The sequence below is a fragment of the Diuraphis noxia genome, unplaced genomic scaffold, assembly GCF_037042655.1.
Source record: "Diuraphis noxia isolate RWA-SAM2 unplaced genomic scaffold, SU_Dnox_SAM2 contig0005, whole genome shotgun sequence".
NCBI lineage: Eukaryota > Metazoa > Arthropoda > Insecta > Hemiptera > Aphididae > Diuraphis > Diuraphis noxia.
This window is the reverse complement of record NW_028301715.1, coordinates 20,144,450-20,164,869: the sequence shown is the minus strand read 5'-3', so window position 1 is coordinate 20,164,869 and position 20,420 is coordinate 20,144,450. Positions and strand designations below refer to the sequence as shown.

Here is a 20,420-nt window from a genome sequence, read left to right as displayed (position 1 = left end):
AATTATTGATACGACGTAGTTACGTTAGGAATAAACTTAATCATTTTTATGTAATACAATTTGCAAGTATACATTTAGAAGTTAAACATTTTATTAAAATGATACCGGAATCAGAAATTAAAAATATATGCGGTTAGTAGATATGCTTATAACTTGTTGATGTTATACCTATGTATATAATATGTACATTATGTATAAAAACATCAACTATAGTAATATTATTATTATAATTTTTTTTTTATTGAACTTAAAAACATCAATAGAAAAGGTTATTAGTTTTTTTGTTTTATACATAATGAGTGATTTCTAGAACTAAAATTATACAGTTAATATGGTGTTAATTTTATGTGATTTCCACTAACATTAATATTATGGTTATCGTTAGCAGAAAGTGTAAATTATATTGTATAGGTTGGATTTTCTTAAGAATTAATATTATTATCTACATTAATCATTTAAAATTCCATTAGGTACCAGCTATACCTAATTGTAAATCGTAATTAATTAATATTATTATTGTTTATAGTTTAATATATAATTGTGTTAGAAATATTATTCTGTACTTCTATGGTTTTGCACTTACTGTTCGGTACTCTATTATGCTGAATGTGCTCACAGTTCTATATATTATTGCATGTATACAATCTAATCCAATTATGCCACTGCAAGTTGTAATACGATGTCAATAACTAATTAGTGAATTATATTTCCGCTTGGCATTGCGTTAAGTGATGTTAAATTTTCCCTCTACATTTTGTTTCTACAAGAATATTAGTGTTTTCACATAACGTGTACAAATAACATTTATTTAGGTCTTCTATACCGCACATGCGTAGATCCTATATTATGTAAAGCGTGTTGTTGTATGAGTATTATATTGTGTGTATAGAATATTATAGTACATTTAATATTATATAGAAATATATATGAGTATAATTCAAAGGGGCAAACAACAATCGAATTCAGTGGTTTACGTGATAATAGATACATTTTTTTCCAAGCCCGAAGAAAAACGTATTAGGTATTTCTATCTGCTCGCGCCCATATTATAATATTATGTAGGAGATTTTATTCATAAGATTGTTTACATCGTGAAATACTTCTTTCCGCGTCTATTGCCATTTGCTATCGACACGGAGTGCATTATATAACGTATAGGAATATAATATTATACTGTATAATACAATATAATGTACCTAACTTATGTTTTCTACATTCATCAAACATTTTTTTTATGATTATAAATTTATATATGTACAATGTGTAATACTATATAGGTACCACATGCCACATGCGTGCAACTGTGCGAGTATATAATATAATATTATCATATTCGTCTAAATTATTCACAAAAACAATATCTTAAAGTTAAAATACAGAGTTCACTTTTCAAATTTATATGACACATTTTAATATTATTTAGGTATTAGGGTAGTACTTTATATTTTGTTTAATATTATATACTAGGTATATACTGATACCGATTAAATATCTATTAATACCGATACGAGTTTACACGTTATAATTGAAAACAATATAATAGTCGATATACCTCATTAATTTTACACTGTGCCTATATATGTATTATTCATATAATCTATCGTAACAAAATAAATAAATCTAGATAAAGTTCGATTTAACAGTTATCTATTTATTTATGTTATACTCGTTTAAGTAATATCGTACAAGTGGTTTTTTAACATGCTACAAACATCATTATTTTATATGAAAACATTTTTTATGCGTGTTAATTTATATATTTTTATGCTAGGTACCTACTTGACGTTTAAATTTTGTCCTTTTAAAATCCACAAATAGAACACCCAATTAAATATTTTATTATTTTTGCCTAATTTTAGTAACTAATGCAGCAGACGTGTAATTCAGGTATAGGTACCAAATAAATTATATAAATAAAAGTTAGGTAGTTGACCAATAACCATTATTATTTATGTATTATATAACAGTGTTCGATAGGTTTCAAATATTTAAATGCCCATACTAGTTGATATTTTTTAAAATAAATACTATATGTATATTATTCGTATAACAAACTTATTTATCTAAAAAAAAAAAAATATATATTATGGGCCAAAAAAAAATGTAGGTACTAATTAAGCTAACAATACCTTATATATTACTACTTATAATTTATCTTTATACTATCTTTTATTTATTTATGTGCAAAAATATCCATTACCATGATCTTCTCATTTTATCAAGGATTTCATTTTTCTGCATTTGAAAATCCAATTCTGAATTCAGCTATCTTGCTCATAAAATATATTTATTAAACCCTTTTAAAATACATTTTTAGAATACCATATACCGTGTAATAAAGAATATCTATGTAATAAGTATCATAATATATTATACTGCGGTATACTATTTCTCAAAAATCGTCCAATCAAAATATCGTTTTCAATCAGATTTCCTGTTGCCCCAAACCAAATTCGTGTTTCTTATATTATATAATACCATATACGTATATGCAGTATACACTATTACACTAATAATATACTTTTCATTTTTCTCAATTCAGCAATATCCTCCTCTCTCACATACCTCGGTGTATGCGTGTTGGGTTGGGTTTACTTATACATAATGTATAGGAACCTAAGCTATATATACATACGAGGTTATTGGTTGTGTGTTATATAGGAACGGAAAATGTAAAGGAGGAACCTTCATTTCACTCAGATTGTCGATTTCCTATATACACTCCTCCACCCTTGTGGCATATATGAGCGCACTCGTACATAATGGTGACTGTGCGTTTTCGCCCCCTCTGCGCGGGCACCGCCACCTACACCCGGGTGGCCTGCCGTCGCGCACGCGTGACCCGTCGTCGCTGCTTCGACGGGGTCGGTGTTTGCCACGAGGCAACCGGCAGCAAGCATCACATCAGCTCAAGGAACTCCTCGTTCAACAACCTTCTGCTCGGGTAAGAATGACAAATACATTAACTACATTAAAATATATAAATGCTTATTATGTTACATATTATTGAACATTTTTAGTTTTTATCTATATAATATATTATATGTTGTACTTGTTCGCACTGTATCTCATCTATATGTATATTAAAGAGTAAAGACCTTATAAATTATAGTATTTAGGTTACCTAATATCACTGTAGGACGCTTGTACCAATAGACGTATAGAAATATTGTATATTATATTATGTAAACTGAGGTAATTAATTAACACACCATTTTGAAGTTGTTATTGAACACAATTTATTCACATAAAATAAAAATAAAGTTAAAAATTATAAGATTTTTAGAGTCATAATGTCAAAATCAAAAATGATGTTCTCTTCGTTGATCGTATCTGTAACATAAAAAAAAAAAAAAATAGAAAATCATTTTATTTGTTGCGTATTACATAAAACGATATAACCATAATAATATCGTATATTGTATAAATTTGGTGTGTTATTATTATTATTTCCGTATCAATGATCCGTGAAAACTTCCCGTCATCACCAGACAGTGTAATTTCTTCATTTTCTTTTCTTATACTTTTTTTTCGTTTAACTCATTCGTGGAACGGATGCACCGTATTACACAAAATAGGATATTAGTTTTAAAATAAAAATTTTGTTCTGCTCCTCGTATTAACGCGTATAAATTACTATATTGTCATTCGTGGATAAAGTTAGATATATAGTGGGATAAAATAAATTCGTTATAATAGTTTAATAAAATATTGATAATAATTGGCAAGTATAATATTTAATCAATATATTATTTAAGTATAGGTTATTAATGATTCCTTATATGTATACATTATAATTATAATTATAATTAGGTCTAATGAATTTATGCATATTTTTATGATTACATTTAATATAGTATTTTATAAAATTATAACTGATAATTGTGTATATATATATATATTACCTTACGAATATTTTATGGTAACTAGGCGTTAACCATCGTTATCGTATTATTTACTTATTTATTATATTTGTTTACTTACTGTTTTTTATTACTAATTTTATATTTTAAACTTATTAACACCAAGTTAACTTATTAATTAACTTATTTATTAACACAAAAACTAATATTTTAGACACTTTTCATCCCATTTTAATAACTATTAGGCAAATTGGAATCTATATTTTCCAAATATTAAAATGATATATATAGGTATTTAATATGTGGTATAATAAAACTATATATATTAGATCAATAAAATGATAATTCACACTTAAACTTTTAAGTGATAAACTTATAGAATATATTCATTGTGAAATCGATGTTGACACCAAACGATAGTATAGAAATTCGTAAATATTAATAGTCTAAATTTAGCAAATTTCATATTACCTATAGTATTGTACAATTTTAAAATATTATATTAATGTGATTCATACATTTATATACCTTATATAATATCATTATTTGTTGTGTTTAGGAATTGTTTTAAATGTTCTGATGTCTTTTGGTCATGACTAAAATTTATCTATATTAAAATAGTTCATGTTTATCATAATATCATCAGTTTTTTTGCTCTTCAAAACAAAACATTCGTTTATCAAATTCGGTTAGCATAATAAAAGTTACATTTTTTGGCATTCTATAAAGTATAAACTATATACCTAGCCTAGATATAGATATGTAGACTGTTGTTAAGTTCTAGACATTTTGGCCTGAGCTACTCGTCGATATAAAAGGCCAATAGGTGCCTTATTGTAAAGTCGCATAAGACTATTATTTATCCTCACTCGAATAACTCTAAAACTTCTATAACTACTACAGCAGGTGCTAGGTACATCATATATACATATGTTGGGTCTTTAAAATGTACAACACGCTTAAAATATTATTAACCACGATATCGTATCACAGTGCACGCAATCAAGGAATGGTGCACTGTGCAAGTCAATTGATTGTGTTAGCCTGCGTTGTGATCCAAAATTTGTATAACTAGGACCATTTTTCTGAGGAGGCTAGAATTGAACCAGCAACACAGATTCTGACAATTGATATTTTAAGTTAAAATATGATTAAAAACGGGGTGAGGCTTTGCACATCACATGGCTTGTTCCCCTAATTCCGCATTTGCAGTTGGCCTATATTAGCCAATATTATACATTACGTTTTAATTATGGTAGGTAATAATTACAATATATATAGAGTATTGGTGCGAGAACGGAGGAGAAAAATTGCAAAGTCGGACCCGCGTGGCCGCTATATTATATAAGTCGTCGTGATCGTGTGATGACGTCCGTTTGCGTATAAACAGCTGTTGGTGCGCGGCGGCGAAGGGACGCGCGCGAAAAAAGTTGCGTTGGCCGCGACTAACTACTGTAATAATGATGTATATATACGCGCGCCACCGCCACCGCCGCTAATAACAATCATCTGTTGTTTGAGCGTTCCGGCGGCCACCGATCGATTATGCGCGGCGGCGGCGGCTGTGTAATATGCTAATGAGCGGCGTCGGCGGCGACACGGGCGGGGAGACGTCATTAATCGGTGGCTGTGCGTTCTCAGTGTCAAGGTTACTATAAAATATACACTCGCGCCGTACATTATTATACATGTACACTCATCGGGCATCGTGTGCGTATTTTATACGTGTGATGCTTGCAATGTGTGTGTGTGCGCGGCGCGCGCGCGCGTGCGTATATACATTATATTATTACATTATTGTTCCTCCGCGCGCGCACACGTACGCACGCACAAGCGCGTACGCGGACGAGAGGGGGTAATTTTCGCGCCCAATGGACGAGGAGCGGCCGGCGACGGGGGCGTAGTTTCATTAACCACCCCACGCGAAGGACGCACACAGCCGCCGCCACCGCCACCACCACCGCCACCGCCATATTATCATTACGCGCGACTTATAGTTTTTCTCTCTTTCCGTTTCTTGGAGGGTTTTATTTTTTTATTTTTAATGCGTTTTCTCTTCTTCATAATACGCGATGCGTTGCCCCACCGACCCACTTACGATTCATCGCCGCCGCCGCCTTCATTAACGCGCGCCACCCCGCTCCGGCAGCAGTCTGCAGCTGACTTAAACGCTGCAATGAAAATCGTGTTTTCTTCTCAGTCGTTCCGAAATAGTGCGTCAATCGATGATGTCTGAAGTGTATAAAATGATATAATTTATTATACGCGTTACTCGCTCAAATAATTATTATTCATATCCATACAAAGATTTAAAAGTTATTATTTATTTATGTATAAATCGTGATGTGTATACTTCCGTAAGTACAGGTAAATCTTTGTGTAATTATTATTTCAATGTCATACGTATCATACGAATATATGCACTATAATATTGCGCTGATCACGGGTGGTGTATATAATACTGTATGGCGTATGCATATTATATTTAAACATAGTTTTAATATCAAGGTGAAGTTTGATGACCATGTATGAATAACTATTTACTTACAGTAATCAGGTGCGTAGCCAATTAATTAGGTTTAAGTTTTCATTTAAATATAACTTGCAGGGTTTTAACACACTTTCCACTATAGAAATAAACCTTCATATAAAATCAAATATGAAAAAGAACTCATAATATAGAGCCATGTGAGTATATGACTACATGTTTTGTATAAATCTGAAGCATATGCAGAAAGTTTATTTTTTACATATCTACGGCCATCGGTATGTTTCAACACCCAAAACATCCCCCTCACACCACAAACAATGGCAATGACAATAATCGTGCCAGATATTTACATAAGGTATTAGATATTATTACGTTTAAAAAATAAATAAATAAGTATATATACCATTTTTAAAACATAAATTACTTAAACATTGGTTTAGAATATAGATTATATGATAAACTGTAAAACGTATACTAGGTGTGTACTGTATATACTTATTATTATGTAATTTGTAATCGTATAATGTTATTTTTATCAATACTACATTTGAACGAAACGTGTTATTGGTATGAATATAGTATGGCCCACTAATGGTCTAATATACCGGTGTGACCAACAAATTGTCTCCACATTTCAAAACATTTACTTTAGTCGAATAATCTTCCACATAAAGTGGTTTACCCTTTGAATTGCCTCCAATTAATATATATAATAAATCTATAGTTTAAATATTATTTCACTTTAAATATGTATTTCATTATCGAAGAAAGCTCGTTACCAAAATTTATTTTAATTCATATTATGAAAGATTACTTAGGGTCAAAGAGATATTTTAATACTTTGGAAGAACTGCATACTTGAATGATTGTTAGTTCTTGTTCTTGCTAGTAGTATAAATATTGTCAATAATTAAAATTAATAATAAATAATAACTAAATTGTATCTACATTTAATAGCTAATAAAGCAATAAAAATGTTTTTTTTAATTGTGTATTTAGTTATAGTTATTACTTTATTTATCGTCCAATATCTATTAAACACTGTATGTAATTCCTATTTATATTATACGCCTAATTCAGATTAGCTGGTCTTATATAACTCCATCGGTGGTGCTTAAATATGTATACCTAATGATATAATGTATAATCTTTCATGCATATTACGCATAGATATTTAACTGCATTTTGTATACCTATCTAAGTACCTAAACTACCAAATTCGTATTATTTAAACTGTAAATACATTTTAAACTAAAATATATTATTGCTTACTTCAGTATATGATATCTTAATATTTAAATATTAAATACCTATAATATACAAACGTTATATAGATATTAGATATACCTATGAAGTATGTCCATGTAGCATATTTATAATATTATTTCAACCAATATAAACTAATAAATAGTTTTAAATAATCTAATATATTATAATATATGCGTACCAGTATGAATAATATATAGTAAATACATAGTATATTATATATTATATAAACATTAAAGTGTTATAGTTATTATAATTTAATAGATTAAATAATATATTTATTTTTATTACAAATTTATATAATTTATTATACTAACTTACTTTAAAATCTTTATGTATTATGAAGAAGGAATATTCATTATATATACAATTTGTAATGTGTATAGACACTATGTAATTTTAAAATATATAAAAAACGGCATCTTTATTCTTTGATTGTTTAAAACGTTATTAATTTGTCAACATTTATATATTGGTGTATACAATAATAATATATATATTATTTACTTTTTATAATATATAGTATTATCTGTACATTGTACTATAAGTAGGTATATTTTATTTTCAATTTATATTCATTTATTAGTTTTTATAATATGAATATATGATTTGATTTTCGATGCTCAGTTTATTAGAAAAAAATATAGGCACAATAACGCCAATATGATTTTAGAAATTTTTTTTAATATTTTAATATTTCCCATGGGTATTCAGTTTTAGAGAGAAAAAATTGTATTTATTTTTCTGTTTCACAAATCCTATATACCTGCAGAGTTTTTTTCTTTTTATATTTATTGAACGTCAGTCCGTGGGGACACGTTCGAAGAAGGGGTGGAAAAGAAGCGTTTTGCCTGTCGGAAAATACTCTCAATATATATTCGTGCACATACGTCGAAAAAAAGAAGGGAATATGTGGAAAAAGGGTCGAGGGAGACGTATACACTTTTTCCCTCATCGTCGTAACTCCCTCCACCATTCTAAGCAAGTTGGCAGAATAATCAATATGAAGAAAAACTGATATTATTTCCGGTACGTACGGGGGTGCGGTAGTCGCTCGCAAACATTTGGACTGTATAACATGACAATCCACCCCCAGCATTCTATTTTTATATTATTATTTTGGGGGTGAGCGGCCATTTTGTGTGAGGGGCTCTCTTAGTACTTGCCTACGAACAACAAGAGTTTCTATCTACAATATTTTACAATTTAAAAAAACTCAATGATTTCAAAATAAGATTATCAAAGGATTTTGTCTTGTTTTCGGGTGACACGGACGTAAGTCCGGTAATTCCGAACACCAATAACTCGCAGATACACAGGAAATTACTTTTTCCCGTGTTCATCAGTATAGTCCCCTCCTTTAATATAAAGTCAAATTAGATACCAAATAACATACATTTATATATTAAACAGTACCTATACCAAATAATCCTTCGCATAAAGTTTGCGTAACATATATTGTTATCATGTTATATAAGTATTGATATTTTTAAGCATTGGAAATCACAATAAACAAAAAAGTAAGCTTTAGAACGATACGATAATGTGAATGATAATTGTCTTTAATATTATTCATTATAGGGCATAGGCACATAAATAATTGTGATTGTACAAAATGTATGGATATTTTCAAAGGTTATATTATAACTCTTGAATTATTATAAATAAATAATAACAGTTAAATTGTATTAAAATCATAAATTATATAAATATAATATGCATAATATTTATGTAAGTAGGTACCTCATGTACATTGTATATAATAATATAGGAATGTTTATCTAATATCTACTATCTAGGCACTAGAGTTTATACTTCATAGTTCTAAACGTGTATTTTGCATCCAAAGTTGGATTGTTCATTAAAAATGTATTCAAATTGTATACAATTCTTAAAGAATCTCATAATTTTATTTCATATTAATCATACTACTCGATATGATAGTCTCTGGAAAATTCGATTTTAACTGAATAAAAACTTCACTTTAAAAATATAGGAATGTTTCAATGAATATCAAATAAGTTTCATAAATATTTATCATACAACCTAGGCACAAAAAAAAAAACTTGTCATGTTTGTATAATAACTAATAAATAATCACATCCATATATATATAATATACATATTGATATTATATACAAATATAGTAGTGACCTCCGCAGCCGAGGCTTATTTCTAATAAAAAAAAAAAAAAAATATAGTAGTGAGAAACAGCAGAAAATATTATCTCATTTTGAAAGTGAGCCTCATCATTATTGTTTAATTTAAATGAATTAATAACAACTATTCTTTAAACAATTAACTATATTTTATTTAATCTTTTATTTCCATAGAATATATTTTAATTTTTAAGATTATGGTTGTTCAAAAATTTAAAATTATGACTAAAACTTTTGTTTTAACTTTTAGACTAATGTTGTATACGATACTCAATAAACTAAAAACATAATACTTTGGTGTACAGATAATATTATTCTAAAAAAATTCATTCGTATCAACGACATCGTATTTTTATCTGTATATTTTATTACGATACTACCTTTAAAATTTTATGTTAGACTATAAAGCTATTATTTATAGTTATAGACATAAATTTTACGATGTTGAAAAAAGTAATACAATACTCAACACGTGATTTATATAATTATTTTTTGTCGTAACAAAATAAATTTAATATAGGTGCCTGTTATAAATCAATTTTTGCACTTCATGTTTGAATATTCGGTTCATCAGTCATAACTCATATATCGTAATAGGTCTTATTGCAATAAGGTACATGTACCTATACGTATTATAGTTAAAACAATTTCTGTTCATTAAATAATGCATGGAAACTTATAGTTATTCCATAATCAGGTAGTTTTAAAACTATTGCCATGCTTAGAATATTTAATAATTGTATCTTTTATAAATTGTTTTACCTTGAAGAGTAATATTGTGGTTACAATTATTTTTGATATTATTAAGATTGAAAATGTATTTAATATAATTAAAATAATTTTTATAAAACATTAAACAAATATAAATTTTACAGTATTAGTTGCTTAAATCAATGCAATTGATGATATATTATTTATTAAATTGGATTCTATGTTTATATTTTAATGTGCAATTTATACCTATATCAGAAACAGAGAACTAAAAAACATTATTATTCACTATAAGTACTAAGCAGTATTCGTTATTTTACTCATAGACCGATGTTTACAATAGTTATAATTATTGATAATAATTTATTACTAAATAATTTATCACTTAAAATATATTTAAATATCCAAGTATTTCAACGTTAAATGGGATAAAATGGTATATTTACGGTTAAACAATAGATTCAGCGAAAAAAAAATAAAAAATAATGATAAGTCAAATTTTGATCAACAATAATAACGAGTTAAAACGGAGATGATATAACATAAATATTTATTAGATATCTATATCATACAGTATCTGTTTTATGGTAATATATATACTTTACTGCATAAGCATTAAGCATATATACATTATACATAAGGGGTGATTCATTCTTAATACAAGATTCTATAGGTATTAATGGTTTATAATATATTATATTTATATTTACAAACACTATATTTAAAAAAATTGACATTATTTTTAAGCTATATCGAGTTTAACGAATAAATTTCGTGAAAAAATTAATTTAACTCTATCTAAAAAGACAATAATTAACAGTTCTTTAATAATGACTCACCAGAAAATATTGTATTCCATTTGAAATCTTCGTAATGCTGTCATAAAAATCTTGGGATTTATTTCACTAGTAAAACTATGTATTTAATATAGTTATATAATCATATAGATACTGACTAAGATGCATATAATTTCTATTATTTCAGAAAAATATATTACTGATATACGGAGTGATGTATGCATCGGCTGGTAACGATCGCGGCCAAATGATCCAGTCGAACTGCATATGTTATCTTTCAAAGACCCGAACGGTAATGTGGCAGTACAGAGGAAAGGGTTATGAACTATTGTAATATTTTTAATGTATGTAAAGGAGGAGAGAGGAAAAAACGAGAAGTGAAAGGGTTACACACGTTGGTTCAGCTGTACCCCGGCACATCAACACACTGAGGTAAGTGGGTAATATTTAAAAAAAAAAGCGGTTCGTTTTATAAATTAGCATTTTTCTACGTACATTGTCTACGTACCCGGAGCCTGTTCTTAAATTACCATTTTTACCCATACACCCGGCTCATTATAATCCCCGGATCCCTTTCATTAAACACTCCACGCGTACACACAATTACGAGCAAGGCTTCAACGGAATTAGCTAGGCAACAGACAAATCGAGTGTCACTTATACAATAATATCCGCTACAATATATGGCAAATTATTATGAAATATTCAGAGAGTTTCGTCGGGCTCTAAAAACAAATTCTGTTATATAACATATTATATATAGTTTATTTGATAGGTTTTTAATATTAATAATGTATTGCTCTTTATATGAAATTATTATTTAAACATTTTTGTCCTTTTTATACGTATACTTATATTTATATAATACACTAAATATTTATGTACCTATAATATTTACTATAGCGTTTATAATATAGCTATTTATCCATGTATAGGTAGGTAACTGGTAACTCATAACTCTATTCAAGCTTTAACGTAGGATTTCATTATAAAATAATATTTAATCATAATTTCATCAAAAAAACCATATTCTTCAGTCTTGTATTGTTTATTAATAATTATTCAATTATCTGACTATGTATTATATTGTATCGATAGCACGTATATTTTTGTTGCGGGTAAACATGTCGTGCCCGGACGTGTACAGATGCTAAAGAGGTCCTGCTGAGAGGGTTATCATGGTTCAGTAGCGATTAAAAAATAACTAAAAGGAAAAATAACAAACCCCTGTCATTTCCATTGTTCCACCGTGAGCTTGATATCCGACGCATTCTATGACAGTTAAGACAAACCGCGCCCTTTTAAATAACTTCAAATGTTTTGCAAAGCACGATTATTAAGCTGCAGTATAATATCATGCGTATATGATTAATGAACGATTGTTTCGGTTATTAGACATATTTCTACCTTACATATGTATGACCCAACCCGATAATATTAATGTTAGGTGATCATTTTCCTCAGAATTTGACCCTCTCCAATGGATCCCGGTGTAGGTCTATTATTAAATAATCCTATTTTTATAATGATGATATATTTCAATCTATAAATCAAAAATACATATAATATATAATACTATAAATTATAATAGACTGAAAGGACGTTCAAATTATCAATAGGTTTGTATATTTAAAGTTGAAAAAAACCAATACAGTTTAACATTTTAAGAAAGAACTGCCACATTACAAACACATATCATCGTAAAAACATATTTTGTGGAAAAAACAGATTTTTTCTTTTATAATTTAAATTTGTAGATAATTAATACTCACGTGAATTTTCTAAAATTATTATGATTATATTTATACTAATTATGAATAGTACCTACTTTGAATTATGGACGTTGCTCGATGGGTATAGCATAAAAACAAAATTCGGTGGGTTAGTCATTGTCATAATTGTCATCGTAAGAACAATAACTTATTCGTCTTATTCTAAAGGTGTAGTAATACATTGGTAGTATAGCTACTTTGGATAGCTTTGTACGTAATACATTCATTTGCATGCAATTGCAGTTTCCGGGGAAGGTATATAATATAGATATTTATGAAGTTAAGGAGGTCACGAGGTTTCCGGAGGGAGTCGATAATTTAATTACAAGAATTGCAAACCACCTGCTGACATCATTATATGACTTGTCGATTTTTAAGTCACTTTAATTTGCGGTGTTACGTAATTGTGCATATGTAGTGTATATAAAATTGAAACGAATAATAATATAATATAATACAGTATGCACATACAGTATAATTGGACGTATTTTACAACGGAATGTGGTTTGATTCTATTCGTATAAAAATAAAATATAAGACAATCACTTATATTAACTATAATAATATATCTTGGCATACACACTCACATATAATATGGATAATGTATAATACACATTTTTATTTTTTTACGCATATAACGAATCGATAAAGCTGAAGGAGGTTGAACTTTGCTAAACCACCTAACCCCCTCCATTCACCCCTTTCTCAGGCTTTGCTATTCGTTTGGTAATACGCTCTCTTTGGACAGTCACATACGTATATGTGCAGTCGACATTCGATTTGCTTGCCTGGGTTTTTTGCTTCGCCCTTTTTTTTCTTATCGAATTATCTCGGCGTCTTGGATTTGATTTTTGAATTTCACTGAAATTCCTTTTCCCCGTCGCCCTCATTTTATCAGATATATATATATATGTGTATACATACGAACGATCACGTATATATCCCGTTCCATTTGGAAGAAACGTATGACGTATGCGAAAAGTGTACACAACCACTCGAGTCAAAAATAAAATGTATAATGTACACACGCTCGAGCGTCTTTCCGAACACCCGCTCGCCGTGCTTCCGAGCACACGGTAGTAATACGGTTTGGAATACTCTCATATATAAATATATATTTGTATATGTATTTTTCTCTCTTTTTTATATTTGTTCGAATCCCTGGCTGAAATCTTCTCCATGCTTAATACATCACCCTATTTGAATAGCACACATCTTTTTCGCGTGTGTGTAAAACTGTAAATATGCACACAAACATATATCAAGAATTTTCATATTATTATAATAAAAATACCATTGCCGTGTTCTGTTGGAGAAAAAATATAAAACACTTTTTCTCAGGTCCCCGACAACTATGCGCCAATTGTATAAAATGTACGAGAATATTTGCCTTATATTTTCTTCTTTTGTTAGTGCGGTGACCCACTCCATCCCCCGCAATAATAACAATGGCCGACATTATTGGCTAATTTGTGCACACGTATCACTGCACTCGATTCTTTTTCTATGTACACGCGTGGAAAGGGGAGGTACAATAAAATCACTCCGATGTACGAACAACGCCTAAGATAGCTACAAATACTCGCATATATTATCATATAATATATTACAGTAAAAAATGCTACAGTTAATTGGTTTCAAAAATAAATCAACTATGCGGATATTGACTCATACAAATAGGGTTGGATAAAATAATTTAGTATAACCACCTCTTATTGCATAAAAAATGCTGTTTTTAAAAATTATTGATCTATTTTGCTTCGTCAAATATCTTATATCCAATAGTTTAATTTCCAATTAAATTTCTTAAAAAATAAACTTATTAGTTATTAATGATGTAAGTAACTATACATACATTAGTAGTCAAGTGTTGCTCAAAAAATTTTGATTTTTAAAAATACCATATAAATTAACAGGATTAAAAAAAATTACTTTCAGATATTCCAAGTATAAAAATTAATAGAGTTAAATTTTAGGCAAATAAAAATGAACCTCATCTGTGGATAAGAAAATAACGTGATTTCAAAACACTATCGTTTTTATTTTTCCTTTACTTATTCGTTTGAGTTTTCCTCTCCTTGAAAGCCTTTTCGTTACACTTTTGCCCTTGGGAATACGCTATACTTCTAAACCTCCCCTTCCTACATCATTGCCATTGCATGGCGTGGTATCTTTTCGTTGAGCAATGTTCACTAACCACTGGCAGCGACAGGTCGTCTTTTTTCCCTCTTCTACCCTTCTCGTATTTTTCCCATCTCCTTACGCACCTTCAATCCTTCACTCTCCTTCCACAAAAGCAATCAACTAAGGGTATACGTTTTCTAGTAGCATAGTGAGGAAATGGGTGGTGTGCATTTACCCCATTCGTATACAGGGACGCCCGCACACGCACACATATTGCATATTGTCGGCCATTGCATGTATGTGTACACCCTCCCGCGCTATTTTTCCTCAAACTACCCTGGAACGGCTGGAACTGTTGCCTTGGTAACATATTCATAGTCTCTCTTATTCATTTTCCTCGACAAAAGGATACACATATAAATTTCTTCTAGTTATATATACGTATATACGACGTTTAAATTTTTTTCTAGAAAAACAAAAAACACGACTAAAATATGCATACGTAGCCTTATTCTGGCTTTAAAAATTTGTCGGGCAGGTCAAGATCAGACATTTGGGTCATGGCCAAGAGAAAAAATAATAATAAGGGTGAACGAAAACAGATGAGAGAAAGTTTTTAAATAAGAAAAAGCGTGCATATACACACCCACACATAGTGCTTTATTATTCGCCCTCGTTTTAATGGTTCCGGAAGAGACGACGTAGAGCGGGTATGAGTGAGAGAAAGAAGGGGAAGCAAACAAAGTTAATTGAACTCCATATACCCGGATGTGCAAGGACGGATTGAGTGTGTAGGGAGGGGTATGTATTTCGTGAATGAGGGAGAATTTCGCGCGCAAGTCAAGTCATTAACATGCCTGCCGGGCCTACCCCTCTACTCGCCAGAGCGCAATCCGCGTTTACGTTAAATAAACTCATTCATCTTTTGCCCTGCTTCCCTTTCCACCACAAACACCACCATCTCTTTTGCACTGCATTTTGTTTACAAGCGTGTGTAAAATCCTTCGGGTTAATGCCCCAACGTCGACCTCCTTTTCCTCTCCAAACCATTATTTATGTTTTCCGTAAAACCGTGCTTTGGCAATTAGTTGAACATTAATTTAACCTAAACACAATATTTTTCAAGACATCATTGTTTTATATCATCATTTCCTTTAACTGACATATAGACATTTGATTTATAACTATAATTGTTATTCTTTTATAGCTATATTAATTAACTTAAATTCCAATAAAAACAAGAAGTTCAATAATATCTGTAGGTATTACCACATAAATTTAGTTTTGAATTAATTATACATTTACCTATATAGTATATAGGTACACTGCATCGAAATAGTTTGCATAATAATTCGTTATTGAATTACTCTACGTGAATTTTATGCCGTATTTATATTAAACACCTGGACAGAAATGGTTTTGAAATAAGTGTCAAATTCGTTAGTCACATACAATATACATATTACATATATTACAAACCAATTCATTCGATACGTCATACTTTTAGGGTTGATTCTTAACGGGGTAATGGTTTAAATATTACTGAACGTAACTAAAAAAAAAAACGTTATATAAGTATGAAATTTCCATTTCCTGAAGCAATTTAATAATCAAAATTATACAGTAAGAATAAACATATCTTTTTATTTCCAATATTTTAAAATATTCTAAAATTTATTTTATTCTTTAGGTATACTTTAAAGTAGCTATAATCGATACTGATATTTTTTAATCATACAAATTATGATACTTTTGATATAACTTTAATATTATCACATAATCCAATTTCATATCCTTAAACCTTTATTTTGGGTAATGTATTTTTTATGATTTTAAATAGGTAAGATATATGTAAAGATAAAAAAATAGCAATCAACTTATTCTCGTTCTTTATTTTTTTTGCAAAATTACCTATCTTGAACACGTGCTAAACAATCTTTTGAAATACCTTTTATATACCTTCAGCAAAACCAATACACTTGGTTCAAATATTTTTTTCTTTCCGACAAATTCGATTGAATATACACGTGTCTACCTGTCATTGATGTCCTACTCGAACACTGTGTACACCCGGATGTATAAAAAAAATTACCCTTAGTCCCTGTGATGACAATGACATCCGCGTTTCCCCTTTTATAACCTGGAACCGGTTTCCCGTCAATTGATTTTTAACCCGACACACCAATAAGTCCATCGATTTCACACGTACTCTACTGCTCTAGCATCCGAAATAAATCATGAATCCCACAACCCTCGATCTCTTTGACTATAAGTGTGCATAAAAACCTCGTATATTTATGTATATATACACTGTAGATTTTACAGTATGGAACTTTTTTAATAACTCGTTTTATTTGCGTCACGCTTAGAATGTTTAGTTTCCAAACATATGGAACAACATGGTTTCGTTTATTTTACCACAAATTGAACGTAGACATATCAGTTTATACCAACAGGTCTTATACCGGTATTTTAAATTAAATATAAATTCAAAATTGCAAACACACTGGTAAACAACTGGTTGTCTATTAACTCGTCTTTTGAATTCTTAAGATATAAATTCATGTTTTAACATAATCATTTTGGAACAAAAAATACCACCATTACTTATTTTATACCACTCTTTGCGGTCTAGTAATATTTTATATAATAATTGCCCATTATAAAATTAATAAAGTATCTGTAAATGTGTTGTCTACTATTTTAATCATATTTTTTTAACCACATAATAAAATATATTTATTATACAAAATATAGATATATTTTGCTTAAATTATTATTATTAAATAAATTATTAAATTAAAAGAAAGCATAAGGTGCGATGTAAAGTACTTAGACATAATAATTCATGTGAACCATAATTCAAATTTACATTGAAATTATCTGCATCAAGTTTAATTGAACATTTGCAACATTTGCAATATTTGAACATGATATCCATTTCCATATACTTGGACGGGTTCTCCGAGTAACGAAATCGTATACCGACTCGAAACCGTTCTATATTTTCGAATAACAAACACTTTTTTTTTCTACAACGTTAGGTACTAACAAACACGCCGTAAATCGATTTTTGTATCCCTTTTGTGTACCTGCAGAGGGTTCTTTTTTGTCAGCCGGTGGGAACGCATTGCCTTATATGCAGATTGCAGATGCGTACTACCCTTCCGTAAACCCTTCCGAGAATACATAAATTATATTTCACGCATGGATTAAAAAATTCAAAAAAATAATAATAACAATCGTGTAGAAGACGCAAAAATATTTCGCGAAATATAAATTATTATCCATTAAAAAAAGGGTGCCTTTTTATACATAGCTAGTAAGCACATACGCTTTACGCTCCGCCTATCCTCTATACCCGCATATTATAATGAACACCCTTTTCACTTATTTACATATAGACTGCAATCAATTTTTTCGCAGAGTATTAAATGCCATTTTAACGGATTAACGGTCGCTAAAACGAATAATTTTAGTTCTAAGACCCGCGATATGAATCAGCTATTAGATTTAACCGTACTCGTAATTTAATATTTAGGATATTGTCTGCACGATTTACTTCATCATTCTTCGCCGCTGTTAATGTTAGTCGTAAAATGTTTATGAGTTTCTCCTTATTTAAATAATAATTTACAATGAAATAAAATTATTTTATTTATTTTCATCAAAAATTTTCTGCAAAATACGGTTTAGTTATTCGTTTCGGTAGTTTCATTTTTATTTTAAGCATATAACTGTTTTTCTGTTAAACGCAATAATAATAAATATGACAAGCTTTTAATACTTGTATTATTCTACCAATCATATTGCTACATAGTATTAGTATATAACTAGTATAAAGCCATCGTAGGTATACTCGTATATTTACGGAATATCGATGTAAAAAATAATATATAAGTTTATTCCGTGTCATATGTCCAATAAAAAACAACTATAATGCTGTATGAGATAAAGGGGAAAATGTTCATCTCTACTTCCCTTCCATTGTATAACTGGAAATTCTATTTTCCTCTCAAAGGGATTTTCGTCCACCGAGATCAAACGGCATATCTTTTGTAAGATACACGAGAATATACGACCGACAAGAAAATGGAATTGAGCAGAGGGACGACAAGAAGAAAGAGAAAAAACCCTTTGCAACTTTCCCCACATATACATCCCTTCTACCGCATTTATTTAATATATACGCATTACGCCACAGCGAGAAGTTTGTGTATTTTGTTAGTGTGTGTGTGTGTGTGTGTGCATTGAATCAATACTTTCACACGTGAGAGGTAAAAGGGTTAGGTTGTAGCGCCAAACACACAGTGGGACTAAAGGAGAGAATAATGATATCCGTGAGCTATTACACTTACAGGTGCGTTTTGTGATATCTCTATACTATACTATCAGGTGCAATTAATTTCGATCCGTAATTATTTTAGCGCACTACTACTAACCACAATATAACAATTGGATAAAATCGAAAAATAGTTAAAATACCATACAAAAATATTGTTTAAAGCAGTGTTATTGTCTATTGATGTATTGATGCATATACTTTAATACGATGCAATATAATAAGATATAATTAGTTAAAAAATTAAATTATATAGTTAGATAAAACCATTTACCCAGATTATAATTGGTTCCAATAAACAGTATGCAAAGGAAAATTCACTATGCCATGTGTAAGAATTATATGCAGATTATTTTCAGTACTTAATTATAGATATATTTATATGAGTATACATATTTAAATTACTTGTTTCTTTTGTTGCTGAAATTTGGTCAATCTTTACAGTATATTTATAATTATTTATTTAATATAGCATAATCGTCACTAATATATAACCATTTACGAGGTATATGATGAGATATACAAGTTGTGTCATTGTCAAATATTAAAAGTTTAATAAATACATTAAACATATACTACATTATACAACAAATAAATATTACAAACTATTATCTTGCAGTAGGTTAAGCATTTATATACAATAGTAATACCAAGATATTTCTTCTAAAATTGTACTTTATAAATTATTTATTTCTATCATGCTATATTTTTTTACAAAACAATTTCTTAGTTTGTGAATTTTGTATACTTTTCAACAACGTAAGTTAGATATTATGATCTCGTAAATATTTCTAGGTTCAAAAACAGAACTTTTTCGTTATGTGTATCATTTTTTGTTAAATATTCATAGCACTCTTTGTTTCTATAAATGTAAAGTATTTTAAATGATTATTTA

General features: G+C 29.4%; 1 protein-coding gene and 1 long non-coding RNA gene across 2 annotated transcripts; one reads left to right on the top strand and one right to left on the bottom strand.

Annotated features, from left to right (window-relative positions):
• The first annotated feature begins 2,260 nt into the window (after positions 1 to 2,260).
• On the top strand, positions 2,261 to 11,837 carry LOC149055023 (uncharacterized). The gene is made up of 4 exons (XM_089228247.1): positions 2,261 to 2,944; position 3,090; positions 11,475 to 11,590; positions 11,652 to 11,837. Exons 1-4 carry the CDS (start codon positions 2,763 to 2,765, stop codon positions 11,716 to 11,718), a joined length of 366 nt encoding a protein of 121 aa, XP_089084373.1. The 5' UTR covers positions 2,261 to 2,762; the 3' UTR covers positions 11,719 to 11,837.
• LOC149055024 (uncharacterized) lies at positions 3,215 to 11,699 on the bottom strand. Its single transcript, XR_016191865.1, has 2 exons — positions 11,330 to 11,699; positions 3,215 to 3,333 (listed from the first exon to the last, which is right to left on the bottom strand). It is a non-coding gene; the product is annotated as an uncharacterized LOC149055024 (long non-coding RNA).
• Positions 11,838 to 20,420: the final 8,583 nt, after the last annotated feature.